Below are 24549 nucleotides of genomic sequence, written 5' to 3' on the forward strand. Positions count from 1 at the left end.
ATGGATGCGATAGGGGAGGCTTGGCTGCGTTACGATGAGCAATTCAGGCAGCGGAAGGCGCTGCGGCCAGTTATGCGATGGGACCATAAGGATATTTCCTTATGGATGCGACTGATGTCGGTGCCAACTCAGCCCTTTCGGGGGGTGTCGGGGGTCCGGGGGCAGGGTCCGCGGCGAGTCAGAAGAATGGTGTCTGCTGGCAATATAATGAAGGGCAGTGCAGGTTTGGAGCGGCATGCCGCTTTAAGCATGAATGCTCAGGATGTGGGGGAGGACATAGCCTGTCCAAGTGTTTTAAAAAGGGGAAAGGAAAGCCCGGTGATGGTGCTGGTAAGAGGGATGACGCCGGTGAAGGTAGAAGCGATGGCCCCCTTTTTAAATAGGTATCCGGATATTGAGTCGGCGGCGTTGTTTTTTTTGTTTTTTCTGACGGCTTTCGCATCCCGTCGGTTGTTAATGCATCGGTCCCGCCATACCGTAATTTGCGTTCTGCTAGGGATCATCCAGAAGTGGTGGATGAGAAGTTGAAAAAGGAGGTGGCTTTGGGTAGGATGGGAGGTCCTTATGACGCCCCACCATGTTTAAATTTGGTGGTTTCGCCGCTGGGGGTGGTACCGAAGAAAGAACAGAACAAATTTCGGCTCATTCATCATTTGTCTTAGACGGAGGGGTTATCGGTGAATGATGGCATTGCGGCGGAGCTGTCGGCGGTATATTATGTGTCGTTCGATAAGGCGTTGGATCTGGTCAGGGCGGCGGGTCCGGGTGCGTTGATGGCGAAGGCGGATGTGGAGGCGGCGTTTTGGTTGTTACCGGTTCATCCGGACAGCCAGCATTTGTTAGGTTGCTGGTGGGATGGCAGTTATTATGTTGATCGTTGTTTGCCAATGGGCTGTTCAATTTCGTGTTCGTATTTTGAGGCGTTTAGTTTGTTTGTAGAGTGGGTGGTCCGGGATGTGTCCCGGCTTACGTTCATTATTCATTATTTGGACGATTTCTTTTGTGTTGGGCCGGCGGGCTCAATGGTTTGTGCGGGGCTGCTATTCGCGTTGCAGAAAGTCGCGGACAGTTTTGGTATTCCTTTGGCGCCTGAAAAGACGGAAGGCCCGGCGCTGGTGATGCGTTTTCTGGGTATTGAGATTGATTCCATTGCAGGTTGCCGGAAGGGAAGGTTCGTGATTTGAGGGCCGCGGTGGCGGAGGTGAAAGCGGCAAAGAAGGTGCGGCTTAAGGCGGTGCAGTCCTTGCTTGGGAAATTGAATTTCGCTTGCAGGATCGTGCCAATGGGGAGAGTATTTGCGAGGCGCTTGGCAACGGCGACGGCAGGTGTGAGGTCGCCGGCGCATTTTGTGCGGATCACGAGGGTGATCAGGGATGATCTGTCGGTGTGGGACCAATTTTTGCAGCATTTTAATGGCCAGGCGCTGGTGCTGGAGAAGGTGGCATCTAACGGGGCACTACAGCTGTTCACGGATGCGACCGGGTCGGCTGGTTTTGGGGCCGTATTTCGGGGTCACTGGTGTATGGGGTAGTGGCCGCAGGCGTGGCGGGAGAGCGGTTTGGTTAGGAATCTGGCGCTGCTGGAGCTATTCCCCATTGTAGTGGCAGTGGAGCTATGGGGGTCGCATTTCGCGGGGAGGAAGGTGTGCTTTCATTGCGATAACCAGGCGGTGGTGTACGCTATCAACAACTTGTCTGCTAAGTCGGAGCCGGTAGTGGTGTATTTGCGGCATTTAGTGTTGAGATGTTTGCAGCTGAATGTGCAGCTGGTGGCAAAGCACGTTCCAGGAGTTGACAATGAGGTGGCTGACGCTTTGTCTCGTTTTCAGTTTGGCAGGTTTCGGGCGCTACTGCCTTGGGCGGACGAGGTCGGAGTGGAGTGTCCGGAGGACTTGTGGAATCTGGTGAGGCGGTGATCTCAGAGTTGATTCGGTGGTCGGTGACCGAGGTGACTTGGTGCCGCTACGCAAAAGTGTGGGCTGAATGGGAGGAGTTGGTGGGTCGGTTGTTTGATGGGGTGAGCGTACATTACTTGGTGGTTTTATTGTCATTGGTGTGCACGGATTTTGCGGCCGGACGATCGGCTTCAGTAGTGGCACATCGGGTGGCGGCGGGGCGTTTTGGTTAAAAATGAGAGGGGAGAGTGATGTTTTGCAGGATTTTTGGGTTCGACAGGCTTTACGGGGTTTTCGCCGCGGTGTACAGGTGAGGGACAGGAGGCGTCCTATTTCGTTTGGTTTGTTGCGACGGATGGTGGGTGGCCTGATTGGTATTTGTGAGTCGGCATACGAGACGGTTTTGTTTACAACGGCTTTCGGTCTTGCCTTTTATGGGGCGTTCTGGATCGGGGAGCTGGTGAGACCCTCCAAGGTGACAGGTGGCGGTTTGATGCTCGAGGATGTGCGAGTGGGCAGTGGTCAGGTGGAGTGCCGGATTCGTCGGTCAAAGACGGACCAGTTGGGCCGTGGTAGGTGGGTGGTGTTATATGCGGTTCTAGGGGAAGAATTGTGCCCAGTGCGTTTAGTTGAGAGATTTGTGGCCATGAGGGGGGGCTTACTGGGCCCATTTTTGCGGCACGTGAATGGGTGTTTCTTATCAAGGTTTCAGTTTGTGGCGGTTCTGCGGAGAAGTTTACGGAATGCAGGGGAGCGCCCGGAGGAGTTAGGGTCGCATTCCTTTCGGATTGGGGCGGCTACGGAGGCCGCTCGTTGGGGGCTTGGCGGCGAGGTGGTGAAGCGTATTGGTAGATGGGAATCTTCCTGTTTTCAGCGGTATGTGAGACCGCAGTTGTTGTAGCAGTATGGTAATTTGCTTCACGTGCGGGTGGTTTGTGAAGAGGCTGTTTCTAGCTGCGTTGGTGGCTGTGATGTTATTGGTTTTGATTTTCCGTTCTGTTTTACTTTGTTGTAGGGAAGTGCCTGATCTGGATCTTGGGGCATTCCTTCGTGTTTTGGGGGGCCCGTAGGGCTGAGGTTTGCCAGAATGGTCGACAGCTGGGTTTGGATCGCGCTCAAGCAACTGTTCGGTGGATTGGTGTTCGGGGTATAGAATGGTCCAGGATGGTCCCAGAGTTCCGTTTCCATTGTAAAGTCGAGCGGCCTCCGGATGTGCTGGTGTTACATGTGGGGGGTAATGATCTGGGTGCCCGGGCGTTGCGAGATCTTATCCGTGATATAAAGCTTGATTTATTGCAGTTATGGAAGCAGTACCCTGGTTTGATTGTCATGTGGTCCGACATAGTGACCAGGTTGGCGTGGAGGGGGGCCCGGTCGGTAGACAAGGTCAATAAGGCCAGGGCTCAGGTGAATCGGGTGGTTGCTCGGTTCGTGACCAGGAACAGTGGGTTGGTGGTGAGGCACAGGGAGTAGGAGCCAGCTACTTGGCAGTTTCGGAGGGGTGATGGCATGCACCTCAATGACATTGGTGCAGATTTATGGGCATTGGGTCTGCAGGATGGCGTGGAGCGTGCTTTTGGTGTGTGGCGGATCCACGCCACGTAAGGTGTCACGTGGCCTGTCCTGTGGCGGGGAGGTAGGTCTGGTCCAGAGATTTGGAAGTGAGTCGTGGCTGGACCGGGAGTCATTGTCTCGGTATGGTGGCTCTCGGTTCCGGGATGTGGCAGGCACGGGGTTCTGCCAAAGTGTAGGGTGTCAATCCGTGGGTGATTGGCACCTCGTCTCTGGGTCGGTGTGTTGCGGCCGGGGACAGGGGGAGTAGTAGTTATAAACGGGGCCTGCCCCGGGGGGTCTTGTAAATGTTATTGTCTATTGTTATCTTTATGTTGTTGTTTTCGGGTCGCCCGTTGGACGGCGTCCGTAAGGTATTAGTTTGTAAACAATAGGCAATAAAAGGCTGCTTTGGCCATTTTGAACCAAGTCGCATGCAAGAATTGCCTGTACTTTTTGCAGTTAAAATTGCACAGCAGAAATGGAGAGGTGGTGTAGAATGGAGACGTGATGTAACTTTCTTGACAGCAGAAGAACGTCACTGACTATCCCAGACAATGATACTATGCCCCAAAGAATTGCCTGCTCTTTTTGCAGTTAAAATTGCGAAGCAGAAATGGAGAGGTGGTGTAGAATGCAGAGGTGGTGTAGCTTTATTGACAGTAGAGAAACGTCACTGACTATCCCAGACAATGGTATTTTGCCCCAAAGAATTGCCTGCACTTTTTGCAGTTAAAATTGCGTAGCAGAAATGGAGAGGTAGTGTAGAATGGAGAGGTAATGTAGCTTTCTTGACAGCAGAGGAACGTCACTGAGTATCCCAGACAATGATACTATGGCCCAAAGAATTGCCTGCACTTTTTGCAGTTAAAATTGCGTAGCAGAAATGGAGAGGTGGTGTAGAATGCAGAGGTGGTGTAGCTTTCTTGACAGCAAAGGAACGTCACTGACTATCCCAGACAATGATACCATGCCCCAAAGAATTCCCTGCACTTTTTGCAGTTAAAAGTGCGTAGCAGAAATGGAGAGGTGGTGTAGAATGGAGTTGGTGGTGTAGCTTTCTTGACAGCAGAGGAACGTCACTGACTATCCCAGACAATGGTACCATGCCCCAAAGAGTTGCCTGCACTTTTGAAGAGGTGGAGTAGAATGGAGTTGGTGGTGTAGCTTTCTTGACAGCAGAGGAACGTCACTGACTATCCCAGACAATGATACTATGCCCCAAAGAATTGCCTGCACTTTTTGCAGTTAAAAATTGTTTAGCAGAAAAGGAGAGGTGGTGTAGCTTTCTTGACAGGTGAGGTACGTCACTGACTTTCATAGACACTTATACTATGCCCCAAAGAAATGCCTGCACTTTTTGCAGTTAAAATTGTGTAGCAGAAATGGAGAGGTGGTGTAGAATAAAGATGTGGTGTAGCTTTATTGACAGTAGAGGAACGTCACTGACTATCCCAGACAATGATACCATGCCCTAAAGATTTGCCTGCACTTTTTGCAGTTAAAATTGCGTAGCCAAAATGGAGAGGTAGTGTAGAATGGAGAGGTGGTATAGCTTTCTTGACAGTAGAGGTACGTCACTGACTATCACTGACTATCCCAGACAATGGTACTATGCCCCAAAGAATTGCCTGCACTTTTTGCAGTTAAAATTGCGTAGCAGAAATGGAGAGGTGGTGTAGAATGGAGAGGTGGTGTAGCTTTCTTGACAGTAGAGCAACGTCACTGACAATCCCAGACAATGATAACATGTCCCAAAGAATTGCCTACTCTTTTTGCAGTTAAAATTGCGTAGCAGAAATGGAGAGGTAGTGTAGAATGGAAAGGTGGTGTAGCTTCATGACAGCAGAGGAACGTCACTGACGATCTAAGACAATGGTACTATGCCCCAAACAATTTCCTACACTTTTTGCAGTTAAAATTGCGTAGCAGAAATGGAGGGATTGTGTAGAATGGAGAGGTAATGTAGCTTTCTTGACAGCAGAGGAACGTCACTGAGTATCCCAGACAATGATACTATGGCCCAAAGAATTGCCTGCACTTTTTGCAGTTAAAATTGCGTAGCAGAAATGGAGAGGTAGTATAGAATGGAGATGTGGTGTAGCTTTTTTGACAGCAGAGGAACGGCACTGACTATCCCAGACAATAATACTATGACCCAAAGAATTGCCTTGACTTTTTGCAGTTAAAATTGCGTAGCAGAAATGGAGAGGTGGTGTAGAATGCAGAGGTTTTGTAGCTTTCTTGACAGCAGAGGTATGTCACTGACTATCCTAGACAATGATATTATGCCCCAAAGACTTGCCTCCACTTTTTGCAGTTAAAATTGCGTAGCAGAAATGGAGAGGTGGTGTAGAATGGAGAGGTAGTGTAGCTTTTTTTACAGCAGAGGATTGTCACCGACTATCCCACACAATGATACTATGTCCCAAAAAATTGCCTGCACTTTTTGCAGTTAAAATTGCCTAGCAGAAATGGAGAGGTGATGTAGAATGGAGAGGTGGTGTAACTTTCTTGACAGTAGAGGAACGTGACTAACTATCTTAGACAATGATAACATGCCCCAAAGAATTGCCTACACTTTTTGCAGCTAAAATTCCGTAGCAGAATTGGAGAGATGGTGTAGAATGGAGAGGTAGTGTAGCTTTCTTGACAGCAGAGGAACATCTCTGACTATCCCAGACAATGATACTATGCCCCAAAGAATTGCCTGCACTTTTTGCAGTTAAAATTGCCTAGCAGAAATGGAGAGGTGGTGTAGAATGGAGAGGTGGTGTAGCTTTCTTGACAGTAGAGGAACGTGACTGACTATCCCAGACAATGATAACATGCCCCATAGAATTGCCTACACTTTTTGCAGTTAAAATTGCATAGCAGAAATGGAGAGGTGGTGTAGAATGGAGAGGTGGTGTAGCTTTCATGACAGTAGAGGAACGTCACTGACTATCCCAGATAATGGTACCATGCCCCAAAGAATTGCCTGCTTTTTTTGCAGTTAAAATTGCGTATCAGAAATGAAGAGGTGGTGTAGAATTGAGAGGTGGTGTAGCTTTCTTGACAGCAGAAGAACGTCACTGACTAACCCAGATAATGGTGCCATGCCCCAAAGAATTGCCTGCACTTTTTGCAGTTAAAATTGCATAGCAGAAATGAAGAGGTGGTGTAGAATGCAGAGGTGGTGTAGCTTTCTTGACAGTAGAGGAACGTCACTGACTATCCACACAATGATACTATGCCCCAAAGAATTGCCTTCACTTTTTGCAGTTAAAAATTGTGTAGCAGAAAAGGAGAGGTGGGGTAGCTTTCTTGACAGCAGAGGTATGTAACTGACTTTCACAGACACTCATACTATGCCCCAAAGAATTGCCTGCACTTTTTGCAGTTAAAAATTGTGTAGCAGAAATGGAGAGGTGGTGTAGCTTTCTTGACAGCTGAGGTACATCACTTAGTTTCACAGACAGTGATACTATGCCCCAAAGAATAGCCTGCATTTTTTGCAGTTAAAATTGCGTAGCAGAAATGGAGAAGTAGTGTAGAATGCAGAGGTGGTAAAACTTTATTGACAGCTGAGGTACGTCACTGACTTTCACAAACACTCATACTGTGCCCCAAAGAATTGCCTGCACTTTTTGCAGTTAAAAGTGCGTAGCAGAAGACAGCAGAGGAATGTCACTGACTAACCCAGATAATGGTACCATGCCCCAAAAAATTGCCTGCACTTTTTGCAGTTAAAATTGCGTTTTAGAAATGGAGAGGTGGTGTAGAATGGAGAGGTGGTGTAGCTTTCTTGACAGTAGAGGAACTTCACTGACTATCCCAGACAATGATACTATGCCCCAAAGAATTGCCTGCACTTTTTGCTGTTAAAATTGCATAGCAGAAATGGAGAGGTGATGTAGAATGGAGAGGTGGTGTAGCTTTCTTGACAGCAGAAAAACGTCACTGACTATCTCAGACATTGATACTATGCCCCAAAGAATTGCCTGCACTTTTTGCAGTTAAAATTGCGTAGCAGAAATGGAGAGGTGGTGTAGAATGGAGAGCTGGTTTAGCTTTCTTGTCAGCAGTGGTACGTCACCTGACTATCACAGACACTGATACTATGCCCCAAAGAATTGCCTGCACTTTATGCATTTAAAAATTGTGTAGCAGAAATGATGAGAGGTGATGTAGCTTTCTTGACAGCTGAGGTACGTCACTTACTTTGACAGACACGCATACTATGCCCCAAAGAATTGCCTGCACTTTTTGCAGTTAAAATTGCGTAGCAGAAATGGAGAGGTGGTGTAGAATGGAGAGGTGGTGTAGCTTTCTTGACAGCAGAGGAACGTCACTGACTATCACACACGCTGATACTATGCACCAAGGAATTGCCTGAGCTGATTTAGATAGACATTGTGAAAAACACTTGCGCAGCGCTGGCACAGACCTGCCTAGCAAAAATGGCTATGAACTACTCTAATCTAGCCCTGAAAAGGGCTGAAATTAAAACTAGTCCGTAAACCGATATTTCGATTGCACTTTATTGTGCCCACAGCAGCAGCAGTGGGAGCGGTGACTGTCACACACCCGCAGCACTGAGATAATGGCGGCGATGGGGAAAATGGCCGGGTCTTATAGGGTAAGGACATGTGACATGCACAGCCAATGAAACATGCCCTTGCTTGTCTGGCAAAAATCCACTTTGCTGTGTGTGTGTCGGTGATTGGCTGACAGCCTGGCCTGCCCCACTGTACGCGTGGGTAGGAAAAAAAAAAAAAGATGGTGATCACCATTCTTTCAGCACTCAGGAGCATAGATCTAAACCCCGTCCCCCCCGCACACTATACTCTGAATTTTGATAATATCATTAGTAACAGTGACTAACAGTATGACAGTGAAAAGCCAGCTAGTAACTAGCTACGCTTTTGGTGATCGAACCGTTATCGAACGGTAACTCGAATGGTCGAACGTGAAGCAAATCGTTCGAGTTCGTCGAACAACTCGAACATCGCCCAAAACAACTCGAATTTGAAATTGGCGAATGGTTTGCTTCGAACACCGCTCATCTCTACTGACTAGTAAAAGGGTAATAATGTTTTGAACTTTTCACTTTCTTGCTCTGTATCTCACCATCCACTACAGCTTTAAATGTGAGAATACCTTTATTTTAAAGACAATCATCTTGCTTATCTCATGCATAAATTTGACGTGCAAATATTTAGCATATTATTAGTTATGCAAATTCTTTTCATGTCAATGTATTGTTACCGTTTTGCTCCTGGTTCCTGGTGTTGGAAAAATCGTTTTCTTCCTGTATACTACATATTATAACCTGATCTCACATTTCCTAACAGCTTAGTGTGTTATTAGGTTGAGTCACAAGTAAAAGGTCACTGGTTCAAATTGAGAAGCAACCATGAAGAAGATCTCCCAAGAAAAGAGAAATACCATCATCCAGCTCATCGATAGTGGTTTATTGGCCAAGAAAATTTCCAAACTGCAACATATCAGTGCCATGAAAGTTGGAAGAATACAAATAAAGTCCATCCATCCATTCAAAAGCCAAGAGGTGGACAACCTGTCAAAATATTGGCATCAAAAAGTCAGCATCACAAGGTCTGTCAGTTCTGGCGCGACAAACATGGCAGTGGAAGTGACTTGTATGCTTCATAGTAGTGAGATCATAAACATCCATTCAAGCACTGTGTAACACACTTTACACAAGTCTGGAAAAGTGGCCCAAAAAAGGTGAAGAAGCCTCAACTTCAATATCATCATGAGAAGTGTCGGCCTGCGTTTGTAAAAAAAGAATGAAAAGCGGACAGTGAGATTGTTTACTTGCTTGGTTTGGATGCTATTAATAAAGCTATTGTCAAAAAAAACCCTCCAGAAGGTCTTACAGGAAGAGGATGTGACTGGATTCCATTCCTTGCGCCAATGAGAAAGGAAGCTGCTTGCAGACGCAGCAGATAGAGACACACAGAAATGATTTCCTGCAATCTATTAAGCTTACAATGTCTGTTCCTGATTGTTCCTGAATAAACTAACCGTTATTGTTGCACGCTTGGAGAGTATTGTTTATAATCCGCTGCCAATATATGGGTATGAAAAGGACGACCTTGTATTCCAGCAGGACAACGACTCGAAGTATACGTGAAGATTGGTAAAGAAATAATTCAATTACAAAGAAGTAGAGGTGCTGGATCGGCTCCCACAGTCCCCAGACCTCAACTCAATCGAACACTTGTGGGTAAAGTTAATGAAAAAGCTGTATACATAGCCAGGTGAGTTGACCAGCATGCACCAACATTGGGACCATATATAAGAGACCCCAGATCATATTTTGGTCGAAACATGCTTGAATCTTATCAAGAGCATGCCCAGAAGGATTCAGGCAGTGTTGAACGGTGGATTTACAAAATACTAACAAAATAATAAAAATGTAGGTTTTAGGAGCAATCATTTTAGATAACAATACAGTGACCAGATAAGAATCTTCATAACTAATCATATGTTAAATAGTTGCAAGTCAAATTTACAGTATGTATGAGATAGCGAAGAAGATTGTCTATAAAAGGAAGGTAGCCTCACACTCAAAGCGGTAGTGGATAGTGAAATATAGAGCCTGAGAGTCAAAAGATTAAAACATTATTACCCTTTTGCTTGTTATACAAAATATTTATCACTGGATTATTTCTAACTCTCAATACCACTTATTAGATAGCATCCAGCCTTTTTCTAAATTTTAATGTAACACCTCTTATTGTTCGGCATTCAACAGTGTGACAGTTTTAACTGTAAAGAAATCTCTCTTGTATAGGTGTCTGAATCACCTTTCCTTCATATATAGTAAGCATCTCCTGGCCCAATATAAGGTCTTTGATGGCACTAAATCATGTGGGAGCCCTTTGTACTTTCCACACCTGTATTTATGAATGTAAATGAGTTTAAAGAAGCACTTTCATTATTTTTTTACTCCCTTAGGCCTCTTTCACACGTCCGTGCCTCCGGTATGTGTATGGTCAGTTTTCTCACGTACCAGAGACACGTGCACACGTAGACCCATTAAAATCAATGGGTCTGTGACTCACCCACCCGGCAGTTTTAATGGCGGCGGCAATTTTTCCACGCAAATAAACACAGTCTATTAAATGCAGTTCTTTAAGACACACGTCACCCGTGTTAACGGGTCTTGTTCCCATCCTGTTTCGTGACGCCAAAACGGTGACTCGCCCACCCCAGGGCCATAGGGGACTCAGTGTCGGGCTGGACTTCTCCGGGGTAGTCAGAGGTGGCGGAGCCCGACTCCATGACCCTGGTGGAGTCAATTAAAATGGCGATATTGGGGAGGTGATGTTTATATAAGATTCGTGACGCCACCTGTGGTAATTTGCAACTATGGAGCCGCAGCTGCTGGAAGGGACCTCCAGGGCTGATGTTATGGCAGCTGAGGTGTTTCTTGCTCTCCACAGGTAGAGCGGGTACCCCGGGGCAACCTTTGGTGCTTGGTAAAGTCTATGGTGTTTGATAATGAGGTGTAGGATAAACCAGACGACACAGGGCTTGCAGTTAAGATGTTTACTAACTGTTAGTCTCACAGTTGCGCTGAACGGTTACCCGCAGTATGCCAGGATCCGCTGTTGTGGGTCTCCACCGATCTCAGATAGGTTAAGGGTCAGTACCGGTGCACCCCTCTATGTGTCCTTTCTCTGGCTGTCTCCCAGCGTTCAACTGTTTTGGAATTGTCTTGCGCCTCCACCACAGGGCCTGTACAAAGATGGCTGACCTCAGTCGTATCTTGCCCCCTTCACCGGGGATCTGTGGCGGGTTGTGGCCCTGGGCGCCTGCAACGATCTCCCAGGCCTTCGGTTTTACTTTGAGGAACTGTCTTTCTTCCCTCAGTCTAGGGACTGTCCCTGAGTTTGCAGCTGGATCCCTCCACCTGATGTTGCTAGTGGAACAGGTCACGGGACAACTTCCCTTCCGTGACCCTGGAATCTCCTCTTTCGGTGTCACCTGGGCCTAACAAGACCCCAGGATCTCCACCAGGAACCTCCTTCTGTCTCTGCCTTTTCTGTCTGCTGTCCTTTCCTGACAGCCCACCTCCTCACTCCTCTACTCCTTCTCTCTGACTGACTGCCTGTCAGACTGACTAAACTTGAACTTTTCTAGTTCCCTTTTTCTACTCTCTCTTTCTGACTCCTCCCACACTCCCTCTGGCTAGGACCCACCCACACCATTGGAACCAGTAGATGGGACTTACGGCCCCATGAGCTAAACATCTATGGCGGTTACTGCCACTATCCCTGACCCGGTGTATGCCTACCAATTGGTGTGTGCGAGTTTTGTCTGTGCCCCGGTAGTTGACCCCATTCTTACCCGGGATGGGATACCACACCTCTGGCTGAGGTGCAATATCTCTGTGGCGACGGAAGCCTCAGGGGTGCCACATCTGCGTTCATGCGCGTATTTTGCCATGGACCGTGTGTATGTGTGGAGCATATGTGTGCCCGTGTGCACCACACGTAGACATGTCCACGTTTTCTCCGGCATCACGGGTGTCACACGGAATGCAAACGGGTCACACGTAACACAAACGGACCACACAGATGTGTTCCGTGAGACACACGCCGGAGAAAAACACATGTATCTGCGAGAAAATAAACAAAACTTTACTCACCTTCTCCAGCTCTCCTGTCTCTGCCGCTGCTGTCACTTGCTGCCGACCACCGCTCATTATGCTCATTGCATATTCACTTCACTGCGGTCGGAAGAAGCAGCAGCGGGGAGTCGGCAGGACCGGAGACCGAAGATCAGCCTCACGGACAGCGACGCCAGGGACAGGTGAGTAGAAAGTTCCCGTTCTCCATGTGTTATCATGGATATCACACGGAGAACACACGTGTGCCATACACACGGCACATCGAGGGCAATACGCACCTTTGACACGTACGTGAAAAATGTGCGTGTTTTTCAGGGACGTGTGAAAGAGGCCTAAACCTGTATAAATAGCAGCTGCTGATTGGCTGCAGTGTTCACATGGCATAACAATTACTGCGATTATATGAGAAATTTAAAGTCAATTCTTGCTAGCAAGGTGGAGGGAGGGTTTCTTTAAGAAAATGTGATGTGTATAAACTTAGCATTTTTAATTGAGAAATTTTACACTAAATTATGTAAATTTTAAACCTTTGTTTTAGATTATTTACAAGCAACTTTTGTTTGATGCATTTTTTTTTCTATTATGTGTGGTCACATTTTAAAGTGAATGGTTAACATATATATATATATATATATATATATATATATATATATATATATATATATATATATATATATATATATAATTACTAATTTTAAATATGATTGTAATGATTATTATTTTTCCATTTTTTTTTTGTTTTATTTCCCATACATGATTCTGGAGTAGCCATCTTGCTTGAATTGCAGTTGACAGCTTGACAACTTAATTTACACAATATGTTATTTTTGAATGACACATTCCGTTCAAGTGAGAAATGTAAAAAAAATGATCTTTCTATATTTCTATCTACACAGGTTGCTGTATAGAGCTATAGACTCACACACAGAGGATATGGGACCTATCTACAACTACCGCATTGAAATTGCTGCCTATTTTATTGTCTACATAATTCTCATTGCTTTCTTCATGATGAATATTTTTGTGGGATTTGTCATTGTAACCTTTCAAGAACAGGGAGAGCAGGAGTATAAGAACTGTGAATTAGACAAAAATCAAGTAAGAAATAAAAACTATTCTCTATATTTTATTTATATTATATATTCTAAAGTGTTGATGGATGTGATATGCTTGGATTTTTTTTGTCCAACAGAGACAGTGCGTACAATATGCCCTGAAAGCTCGTCCCTTACGGCGGTACATCCCAAAAAACCCTTACCAATATAAAGTCTGGTATTTGGTTACATCTTCCTATTTTGAATACTTGATGTTTTTTCTCATCATGCTGAATACCATTAGCCTTGGAATGCAGGTAATCCTTAATTTATTAGTAAATTTCAATTTAAATATACTATTTACTTTTAAACTAAATGGGATATATTTATCTATTGTCTAATTCTTAAACAGTAAAAAGTTAGACTAGACAGTTTTAACCCCTTGATGATGGCACCATCATTATATGAAGCAGGCTCAGGATCTGCTTGCAACAGCTTACTATAATCTCTTAGATGTTGCTGTCTTCCATATTGGCAGCCTTCACTTCTGAGTCCTCTGCATGCCACTCGGGGCCAATCAGCGGCCACGGCAGCTAAGCGCCTCCTGAAGGCCCCTGTATTTGCCTTGTTAGAAATTCTATGATGCCCAGCATAGTGTTGGGATTCCTAGAAGATCAGCAATTGCACATTACATTATTGAATAGACAATTAAACCTAAATTAAATTGAAAAGAAATAAAAAAAGATATAAAGAATATATATAATTTTAAGTCCCCTCCCTTTCTTCCCAGAAATAAATAGCAAACTGTAAAAGAAAAAAATAATAATATTGCTGACTGGATAATTTACTGAAGTAATAAAATTTCTAAGTATTTAGCCCATAGGTTGTATGATGAAATAAAAAAAAATTGGAAATAGCAGAATTGGCATTGGCTATTTCTTTGCTACAAGTAATGCGATAAAAAATTAATTGAAACATCGTGGGTGCCCCAAAAAGGTATCAATAAAACAGCAGCTCTAAGCATAAAAAACAAGCACTAACACAGGCCCCTTGGAAAATGAATATAAAAGTAATGGGTGGCAGATTATTGCTTTATTGCTACAACAACCATTTGTTTTAAAAATGTTCTAAAATTATTTTTAACCACTACATTATAAAAAACAGAAATTTGGTATTGCTGTAATTATACTGACCTGTAAAATTATACTGTCAAGTCATTTTTACTACACATTAAACGATGTAAAAACTAAACTCCAAATAATGGCAGAAATTTATTATTTATTTATTTTCATCCATTTCACCTCAATTTTTTCCCATTTTCAGCACATTACATGGTCATTTAAATGGTTTAACTGAAAACTACAACTTGTCTTGGCTATGTAAAAACAAAAAAAACAAAACAAAAAAAAAAAGTGAGCCGGAGTATGAGATGGTATACGTCTTGGCTATGCCGATGGAAAAATAAAATAATGTATGCCTCTTAGAAGAGGAAAAGAAAAAAATAAATGCATGGGAAAAAAAAAAATCACCAGATTCTTAACCCCTTTACGACCCATTACGTACTGGGTACGTCATGGATCGTGTGAGGTTAATCCCCGTGGGCTGCCGTGGTCAGTCCACAGCGATCCGGACACATATCAGCTGATTTAAACAGCTGACATGTGTGCCTGCTAGTCGCAAGAGGAATTGTGTTCCACCCGCAACTATTAACCCCTTACATCTTGCTGCTAAAATCTGGCAGCGAGATGTAGAAGCGCCCAGCCATAACGATAATTTACCCACCCCCACCGGGAAGTTACGTGACTTGATCACGTGACTTCCGGTGGTTGCTATCGTAGCACAGGGTCATGTGATGACGGCTGTAGCTATCATGAGTCACTTTCTCTCAATGCCGGCAGAGCGCCAGCAGTGAGAGTAAAGCAGCATATCTGCAGATCTCAGCTTTGTAGCTGTGATCTGGAGAAATGGAAGAGCGATCAGATTGCTGATCATTATAGTCTCCTAAGGGACCTAGTAAAATAAAAAAAAGTAAAAAAAAAAGTTTTAAAAAATTGAAAAAATAAACGTAACAGTTCAAATCACCCCCAATTGCTGCATTGAAAATTAAAGGGTTAAAAAAATAAAAAATAGACACATATTTGGTATCGCCGCATTCAAAAATACCTGATCAAAATATAAAATCAATTAATCTGATCGGTAAACGGCGTAGCAGCAAAAAAAATCCAAATGCCAAAATTACATTTTTTTGGTCGCCGCAAATTTTGTACAATAACAGGCGATCAAAATGTAGCATTTGTGCAAAAAAGGTACCGTTAAAAATGTCAGATCAAGACACAAAAAATAAGCCATCAATGAGCCATATATGCAGAAAAATGAGAAAGCTACGGGTTTTGGAACATGGAGCAAAACGGGCGCCACTTTTTTTGGACAAACTTGTGAATTATTTGAACCCCTTAGATACAAGTAAACCTATACATATTTGGTGTCTACAAACTCACACTGACCTCAGGCATCACAGCGACACATCAGTTTTACCATATAGTGATCATGGAGAATAAAATATCCCAAAAACTATTGTGCAATTGCACTTTTTTTTGCCGTTTTCCAGTACACTATATGGTAAAACATATGGTTTCCATTAAAAGTACAACTCGTCCCGCAAAAAACGAGTCCTCACAGGGGAAGATTGACGGAAAAATAAAAAAGTAACGGCTGTCATAAGAAAGAGAGGAAAAAAAAAACCTGGAAAACCGCAAAACTGCCGGGGGGTAAATGTGCAGAATTAACAAAATAGTTCATGCTGTATGTTGAGTCCAGTGCACCATTAGACTGTCTAGTTCATGTTTACACCAATTATTAGTTGGATTACTTTTTGATGAATGGTGTTACAAATTACAGTCATAAGAAAAAGTTTGGGCACCCCTATTAATGTTAACCTTTTTATTTTATAGCAATTTGGGTTTTTGCAACAGCTATTTCAGTTTCATATATCTAATAACTGATGGACTGAGTAATATTTCTGGATTGATATTAGGTTTATTGTACTAACAGAAAATGTGCAATCCGCATTTAAACAAAATTTGACCGGTGCAAAAGTATGGCCACCCTTATCAATTTCTTGATTTGAACACTCCTAACTACTTTTTACTTACTTACTAAAGCACTAAATTGGTTTTGTAACCTCATTGAGCTTTGAACTTCATAGGCAGGTGTATCCAATCATGAGAAAAGATATTTAAGGTGGCCACTTGCAAGTTGTTCTCCTATTTGAATCTCCTATGAAGAGTGGCATCATGGGCTCCTCAAAACAACTCTCAAATGATCTGAAAACAAAGATTATTCAACATAGTTGTTCAGGGGAAGGATACAAAAAGTTGTCTCAGAGATTTAAACTGTCAGTTTCCACTGTGAGGAACATAGTAAGAAAATGGAAGAACACAGGTACAGTTCTAGTTAAGCCCAGAAGTGTCAAGCCAAGAAAAATATCAGAAAGGCAGAGAATAAGAATGGTGAGAACAGTTAAGGACAATCCACAGACCACCTCCAAAGACCTGCAGCATCATCTTGCTGCAGATGGTGTCAATGTGCATCGGTCAACAATACAGCGCACTTTGCACAAGGATAAGCTGTATGGGAGAGTGATGCGTAAGAAGCCGTTTCAGCAAGCACGCCACAAACAGAGTCGCCTGAGGTATGCAAAAGCACATTTTGACAAGCCAGTTACATTTTGGAAGAAGGTCCTGTGGACTGATGAAACAAAGATTGAGTTGTTTGGTCATACAAAAAGGCGTTATGCATGGAGGCAAAAAAACATGGCATTCCAAGAAAAGTACTTGCTACCCACAGTAAAACTTGGTGGGGGTTCCATCATGCTTTGGGGGCTGTGTGGCCAATGCCGGCACCAGGAATCTTGTTAAAGTTAAGGGTCGCATGGATTCAACTCAGTATCAGCAGATTCTTGACAATAATGTGCAAGAATCAGTGACGAAGTTGAAGTTACGCAGGGGATGGATATTTCAGAAAGACAATGATCCAAAACACCGCTCCAAATCCACTCAGGCATTCATGCAGAGGAACAATTACAATGTTCTGGAATGGCCATCCCTGTCCCCAGACCTGAATATCATTGAAAATCTGTGGGATGATTTGAAGCGTGCTGTCCATGCTCGGCGACCATCAAACTTAACTGAACTGGAATTGTTTTGTAAACAGCAATGGTCAAATATACCTTCATCCAGGATCCAGGAGCTCATTAAAAGCTACAGGAAGCGACTAGAGGCTGTTATTTTTGCAAAAGGAGGATCTACAAAATATTAATGTCACTTTTATGTTGAGGTGCCCATACTTTTGCACCGGTCAAATTTTGTTTAAATGCGGATTGCACATTTTCTGTAAGTACAATAAACCTCATTTCAATCCAGAAATATTACTCAGTCCATCAGTTATTAGATATATGAAACTGAAATAGCTGTTGCAAAAACCCAAATTGTTATAAAGAAAAAAGGTTAACATCAATAGGGGTGCCCAAACTTTTTTATATTACAGTAGATCACACCCCTTTTAATTATGCCAAGCTCATTTTTTGTGAACCCATGCCCTTTTTACAGGACAAAGCATACAATGTCCAAAACAATTAATAAGTATTCAGCAAGTAATGGCAGCTGTTTTATCTTGGGTGGGGGTAAAATAGGCCAACAATTTTGGGAGCCTTTAGCGTACTAAAATATCCCCATTCTGCTTGATAAAAGGTGCATTTTAAAAGGGTTTTCCAGGTTACTATTTCCAGGAACTTGAGTCTTTGCACAATGGGAAAATAGTTGAATCTGCATGCTGATTAATTAGCTTATTACATATTAATTTATGTTAAGCAGTTTATCTGTTATGGTTTCAATTATCTTTGTTTATTGATATAAACTAAATAAAAAAAGCATTGTGCATCTACACCTTTTATGCACCGCATTCTATGTCAATATGCGATAATATGGAGTTAGTTTCCTCTTTGTTGCTAAAATAACTTTCACTCTTCTTGGAGACTTTCTACAAGATTTTGAAGTGTGTCTGTGGGAATTTTTGTCAATTTTTCCAGTAGCACATTTGTGAGATCAGACTATGACGTTGGATGAAAGGGCATGCATCATAATCTCCCGCTCAGTTAATCACAAAGGCATTTGATGAGATGCAGGTCACACAGCTCTGTGTGGGCTAGTCAAGGTCTTGCCCGCCAAACTGACCAACCCTGCCTTTTCAGTTTCATGAATGTACCGCAGTCTGACCTTGCAACATTGGTCCTTCCCCAAACTGTTCCAAAGTATACAATTGTCCAAAATGTCTGTGTATGCTGAAACATTAAAGGGGTTATCCTGGACTTTGATAATTTTTTCATACAGGGCTAAAAACTATAGTTGCTAACTACCTGCATATTGTGCCTGACAACGATCTCTGATGCCTCAGAGTGGTAATAGACCACTGTTAATGACGATTTCCCTGGTTCCACTTATATAATTTTGACAGAGCAGCATCTTCTCTTCTGATCTACTCTGTGGACAAAGCGTCTTTGCCAATATCATGCTGATTGATAGCTGGCACATTGCTTCGTGACTGAGGTGAGCTGACTGTCAATCAGTATAATGTTGACACTGGCGCCCTTTAGACAGAGCACACAGAGAAAGAGCTGCTCTGTTGACAAGGTGTGAAATTAAGCTGGGGAATCGATGGCTGAGATCATGCAGGTAGTTAGCATGTCAGAGTTCCGGGATTTCCAGTTTTCTTTTGAAGAATCTTGCCCTTTGTTAACATGGAGTTTTCTGTTCTGTTGCCCTACTTCCTGTTCATCTGTTTAAAAGCCGCCCCTAAGCTTAATCTAGTTGCCTGAGTATACTGCTTCCTGTGTACTCCTGCCCAGCTGCTCTCATCTCCTGATTGCTGTTTGGATCCAGTGGAAACACCTGACACCAGTTCTGGACTTCACCTCTCATCCAACTGTGCTCGGACTCTGTCTGCTGTCTCTGGTCGGCACTTCTGCCCTGTCCCTTCCGTTCATATCCACCCTAGGACTCACATCACGTACGGACATTTTTTGGACTTTATCTGTTGCCCTTTTTGTGTCCCGGCTGCTGCGCATTTAGGCCTTCTGGGGTGATTGCCGGACAGCCCCTGTATAGGGGTTCGCTCCTGGTGGTCTCCCTGGGGGAGTCCGGTGTGCGGCCCCGGGAATTCCCCTTTGCTCTGAACCCGGCAGGTATTTACTGTGTTTGTTTATGTTCCACTGTGTATATACTGTTCTGTGCACATATTGCGGTTACATATTACTGTGCATATTTTGTTCAGTTTACATATTGCGGTTGCATATCATTGTGTGTATATTCTGTTCTGTGCACATATTGCGGTTACATATTATAAGACGTGTTTTGCACCCAGTACTCGTCTCTGGTTGTCATTGCCCTAACGCAATCGAAATCCTCAGTACATACAATAGTATTACATAGCAACTGTATGCCTGTTAGTTCAGAATCCAGTGTCAGTTTAACACACCTCATCCTAAAAGATTAAACTACTATAACTACAGTTGAGTGAGTACCTAACTATTTGTACTTGCAATTCTCATAACAGGTACTGTCTAATACTCACGTATTTTTAGTACAGCGTGTGCAGTGCAAGTCAATGGGGAAAAACTCGCAACGTAATAAGTAACCCGAATGCCGTACTATTCGTGTGAATAGCGAATAGTGCAGAATTCAGGTTACTCATTACTTTGTGAGTTTTTCCCAATTGACTTGCATTGCACATGCTATTTGGAATGAATATGTGAGTATTAGACAGTACACGTTATGAGAATAGCGGCTAATAGTTAGGTACTTGCTCAACTCTAGCTATAACCCTTCTCTATAAATCCCTGCAGTATTACTAATGAACCATATGCAACATATTTAAAGGACCAGATAATCTTTGTAAAGACCCATCTTAGGGGCAGGTTTATGGTTAGCTTGATTTACCGCACTCCCTGGTAGTGTTAAAATGAAGATATTGCAGAGTTAAGCAAAATATAATAACTCTCAAAAGACCAAAGCATCTATGTCCCTTGCATGGAAAATCAGAAACTTTCATATGCAACAAAACCAAAAAGAAAAAAAGCCTCTAAAACATTAGGTTTATTTAAATCTCATTAAAATAGTACCGTCAAATAATTAAAACACAAGGGCCATACCCATTTATAAGGTCACAAACAAATGTCATAAAGTGCATGAAAACACACGGTGAGATCCTGGATTGGGTAGTGAGCAAAATTGAATGTGTGCAATAGTGTCACTTTTACTCACAAAACAGTGAGTAACTATCCCAGCATATAAGTAACTGGGATTTCTTTCATAGGCCCAATCTACTTACATAATCACCAGTTTTGTCTGTTCTCCTATTCCGTAATGCACCGCGGCATTGTCTGTTGCTCAGCCGCAGGTCAAACAATGCTCCGCCTTCCGGGTCCTCACTGCACGCACGCACGCATACACACACATAGCAGACACCGAGCACATACACACACACAGCGCACATACACACAACACAGCCACACACACTGCTGTATACTCACCTGTCCGGGGCCGATACCGATTCTGCTGTCAGCCCTTTACTGCAGTTGAATGCTTTGTGGCGCCGTAAAGCATTCAAGTGCAGTAAAGCCATGACTTCAACCTGCAGCGGCCGCTCCATACACTGCACGCTATCACGGAGGAGTCTGTATGCTGCAGCTGGAGGCTCCACAGGCACGGAGGACAGGTGAGACACGGCATAATAGGGGACATAAGGGAACCAGCAGGAGCACATTGCTAAACAATGTGCTCATTGCTGCAGGGGACATTTGCCTTCCCCCACCAGATCTGTATACCCCCAGCCCCCCTCCAGATCTGTAAAAAACCCAGCCCCCTCACCAGATCTGTATGTCCCCAGCTCCCCCCACCAGATCTGTATGACCCCAGCCCCCCATCAGATCTGTATGCCCCCAGCCCCCCCACCAGATCTGTATGCCCCCAGCCCCCCCACCAGATCTGTATGCCCCCAGCCCCCTTTCCACCAGATCTGTATAACCCCAGCCCCCCCACCAGATCTGTATACCCCCAGCCCCCACATCACATCTGTATGTCCCCAGCTCCCCCCACTAGATCTGTATGACCCTAGCCCCCACCAGATCTGTATGCCCCCAGCCTCCCCACCAGATCTGTATACCCCCAGCCCCTCACACCAGATCTGTATACCCCCAGCCCCCCACACCAGATCTGTATACCCCAGCCCCCCCATCAGATCTGTATACCCCCAGCTCCCCCACCAGATGTGTATGCCCCCAGCACCCCCACCAGATGTGTATGCCCCCAGCCCCCCCACCAGATGTGTATGCCCCCAGTTCCCCCACCAGATCTGTATGACGACCCCAGCTCCCCACCAGATCTGTATACCTCCAGCCCCCTCATCAAATCTGTATGCCTCCAGCCCCCTACCAGATCTGTATACCCCCATCCCCCCCACCAAATCTGTATGCCCCCAGCCCCCCCACCAGATCTGTATGCCCCAGCCCCCCCACCAGATCTGTATGCCCCCAGCCCCCCCACCAGATCTGTATGCCCCCAGCCCCCCACCAGATCTGTATGCCTCCAGCCCCCTCCACCACATCTGTATGCCTCCAGCCCCCCCACACCAGATCTGTATGCCCCCAGCCCCCCACACCAGATCTGTATGCCCCCAGCCCCCCCACCAGATCTGTATGCCCCCAGTCCCCCCACCAGATCTGTATGCCCCCAGCCCCACCACCAGATCTGTATGCCTCCAGCCCCTCACAAGATCTGTATGCCCACTACCACCCACCATATCTGTATCCCCCCCATCAGATCTGTAGGCCCCAGCAACCCCACCAGATCTGTAGGCCGCCAGCCCCTCCACCAGATCTGTAGGCCGCCCAGCCCCATAACCAGATCTGTAGGCCCCCCCAGCCCCACAACCAGATCTGTAGCCCCTCCACCAGATCTGTAGCCCCCCCACAAGATCTGTAGCCCCCCCACCAGATCTGTATACCCCCAGCCCCCCACCAGATCTGTATGTTTCCAGCCCCCTCCACCAGATCTGTATGCCCCCAACCCCCTCACCAGATCTGTATGCCCCCAACCTCCCCACCAGATCTGTATGCCCCCAGCTCCCCCACCAGATCTGTATACCTCCAGCCCCCTCATCAGATCTGTAAGCCTCCAGCCCCCCTACTAGATCTGAATACACCCAGCCCCCCCACCAGATCTGTATGCCTCCAGCCCCGCCACCAGATCTGTATGCCTCCAGTCTCCCCACCAGATCTGTATGCCCCGAGCCCTCCCACCAGATCTGTATGCCTCCAGCTCTCCCACCAGATCTGTATGCCCCCAGCACCCCAACAGATCTGTATGCCTCCAGCCCCCCACCAGATCTGTATACCCCCAGCCTCCCACCATATCTGTATACCCCAGCACCCCAACAGATCTGTATGCCTCCAGCCCCCCACCAGATTTATAGCTCCCCACCAGATCGTTATGCCCCCAGCCCCCCCACCAGATCTGTAGCCCCCAACCCCCCCACCAGATCTGTAGCCCCCCCAACAGATCTGTAGCCCCCCCAACAGATCTGTAGGCCCCCCCAACAGATCTGTAGGCCCCCCACCAGATCTGTATACCTCCATCCCCCTGATCAGATCTGTATACCCCCATCCCCTTCACCAGATCTGTATGCCTCCAGCACCCCACGAGATCTGTATGCCCCCAACCCCCTCACCAGATCTGTATGCCCCCCACCAGATCTGTATGCCCTCAACCCCCCACCAGATCTGTATGCCCCCAGCTCCCCCACCACATCTGTAGGCCCCCCCACCAGATCTGTATACCTCCAGCCCCCTCATCAGATCTGTAAGCCTCCAGCCCCCTACTAGATCTGTATACATGCAGCCCCCCACCAGATCTGTATGCCTCCAGCCCCGCCACCAGATCTGTATGCCTCCAGCCTCCCCACCAGATCTGTATGCCCCCAGCCCTCCCACCAGGTCTGTATGCCTCCAGCTCCCCCACCAGATCTTTATGCCCCCAGCACCCCGACAGATCTGTATTCCCCAAACCCCCCCACCAGATCTGAAGCCCCCCAACAGATCTGTAGCCCCCCCAACAGATCTGTAGGCCCCCCACCAGATCTGTATACCTCCAGCCCCCTCATCAGATCTGTAAGCCTCCAGCCCCCCTACCATATTTGTATACCCCCATCCCCCCACCGGATCTGTATGCCTCCAGCCCCCCACCAGATCTTTATGCCCCCAGCACCCCAACAGATCTGTATTCCCCAAACCCCCCCACCAGATCTGTAGCCCCCCCAACAGATCTGTAGCCCCCCCAACAGATCTGTAGGCCCCCCACCAGATCTGTATACCTCCAGCCCCCTCATCGGATCTGTAAGCCTCCAGCCCCCCTACCATATCTGTATACCCCCATCCCCCCACCGGATCTGTATGCCTCCAGTCCCCCACCAGATCTGTATGCCCCCAGCCCTCCCACCAGGTCTGTGTGCCTCCAGCTCCCCCACCAGATCTGTATGCCCCCAGCACCCCAACAGATCTGTATGCCTCCAGCCCCCCACCAGATCTGTATACCCCCAGCCTCCCACCATATCTGTATACCCCCAGCCCCCCACCAGATTTGTAGCCCCCACCAGATCTTTATGCCCCCAGCCCTTCCACCAGATCTGTATTCTCCAAACTCCCCCACCAGAATCTGTAGCCCCCCAACAGATCTGTAGCCCCCCCAACAGATCTGTAGGCCCCCCCACCAGATCTGTAAGCCTCCAGCCCCCTCATCAGATCTGTAAGCCTCCAGCCCCCCTACCATATCTGTATACCCCATCCCCCCACCAGATCTGTATGCCTCCAGGCCCCCACGAGATCTGTATGCCCCCAGCCCCCCCCCAGATCTGTATGTCCCAGCCCCCTCACCATATCTGTATGCCCCCAGCCCCCCCACCAGATCTGTATGCCCCCAGCCCCTCTACAATAACTGTATGCCCTCAGACCCCCCCACTAGATCTGTATGCCCACTGCCCCCCATCAGATCTGTAGGCCCCAGCCCCCCCACCAGATCTGTAGGCCCCCAGCCCTCCCACTAGATCTGTATGCCTGCAGCCCTCCGTACCAGATCTGTATACCCCCAGCCCCCCACCAGATCTGTATGCCTCCAGCCCCCTCCATCACATCTGTATTCCTCCAGCCCCCCCACTAGATCTGTATGCCCCCAGCCCTCCCCACCAGATCTGTATTCCCCCAGCCCCCCACCAGATCTGTATGCCCCCAGTCCCCCAACCAGATCTGTATGCCTCCAGCCCCCAACCAGATCTGTATGCCTCCAGCCCCCTCCACCACATCTGTATGCCTCCAGCCCCCT

General features: G+C 46.2%; 1 protein-coding gene across 2 annotated transcripts in view; it reads left to right on the forward strand.

Moving 5' to 3' along the window:
• CACNA1S (calcium voltage-gated channel subunit alpha1 S) overlaps nucleotides 1-24549 on the forward strand; it is a 2360423-nt gene that overhangs the window by 1463157 nt on the left and 872717 nt on the right. For both annotated transcript variants that reach the window (XM_075352638.1, XM_075352639.1), the window contains exons 26-27: nucleotides 12986-13187; nucleotides 13282-13440. In XM_075352638.1, coding sequence (XP_075208753.1) covers nucleotides 12986-13187; nucleotides 13282-13440 — 361 coding nt within the window. The remainder of the gene's footprint in view (nucleotides 1-12985; nucleotides 13188-13281; nucleotides 13441-24549) is intronic.

This window comes from Anomaloglossus baeobatrachus, chromosome 1, assembly GCF_048569485.1.
Source record: "Anomaloglossus baeobatrachus isolate aAnoBae1 chromosome 1, aAnoBae1.hap1, whole genome shotgun sequence".
NCBI lineage: Eukaryota > Metazoa > Chordata > Amphibia > Anura > Aromobatidae > Anomaloglossus > Anomaloglossus baeobatrachus.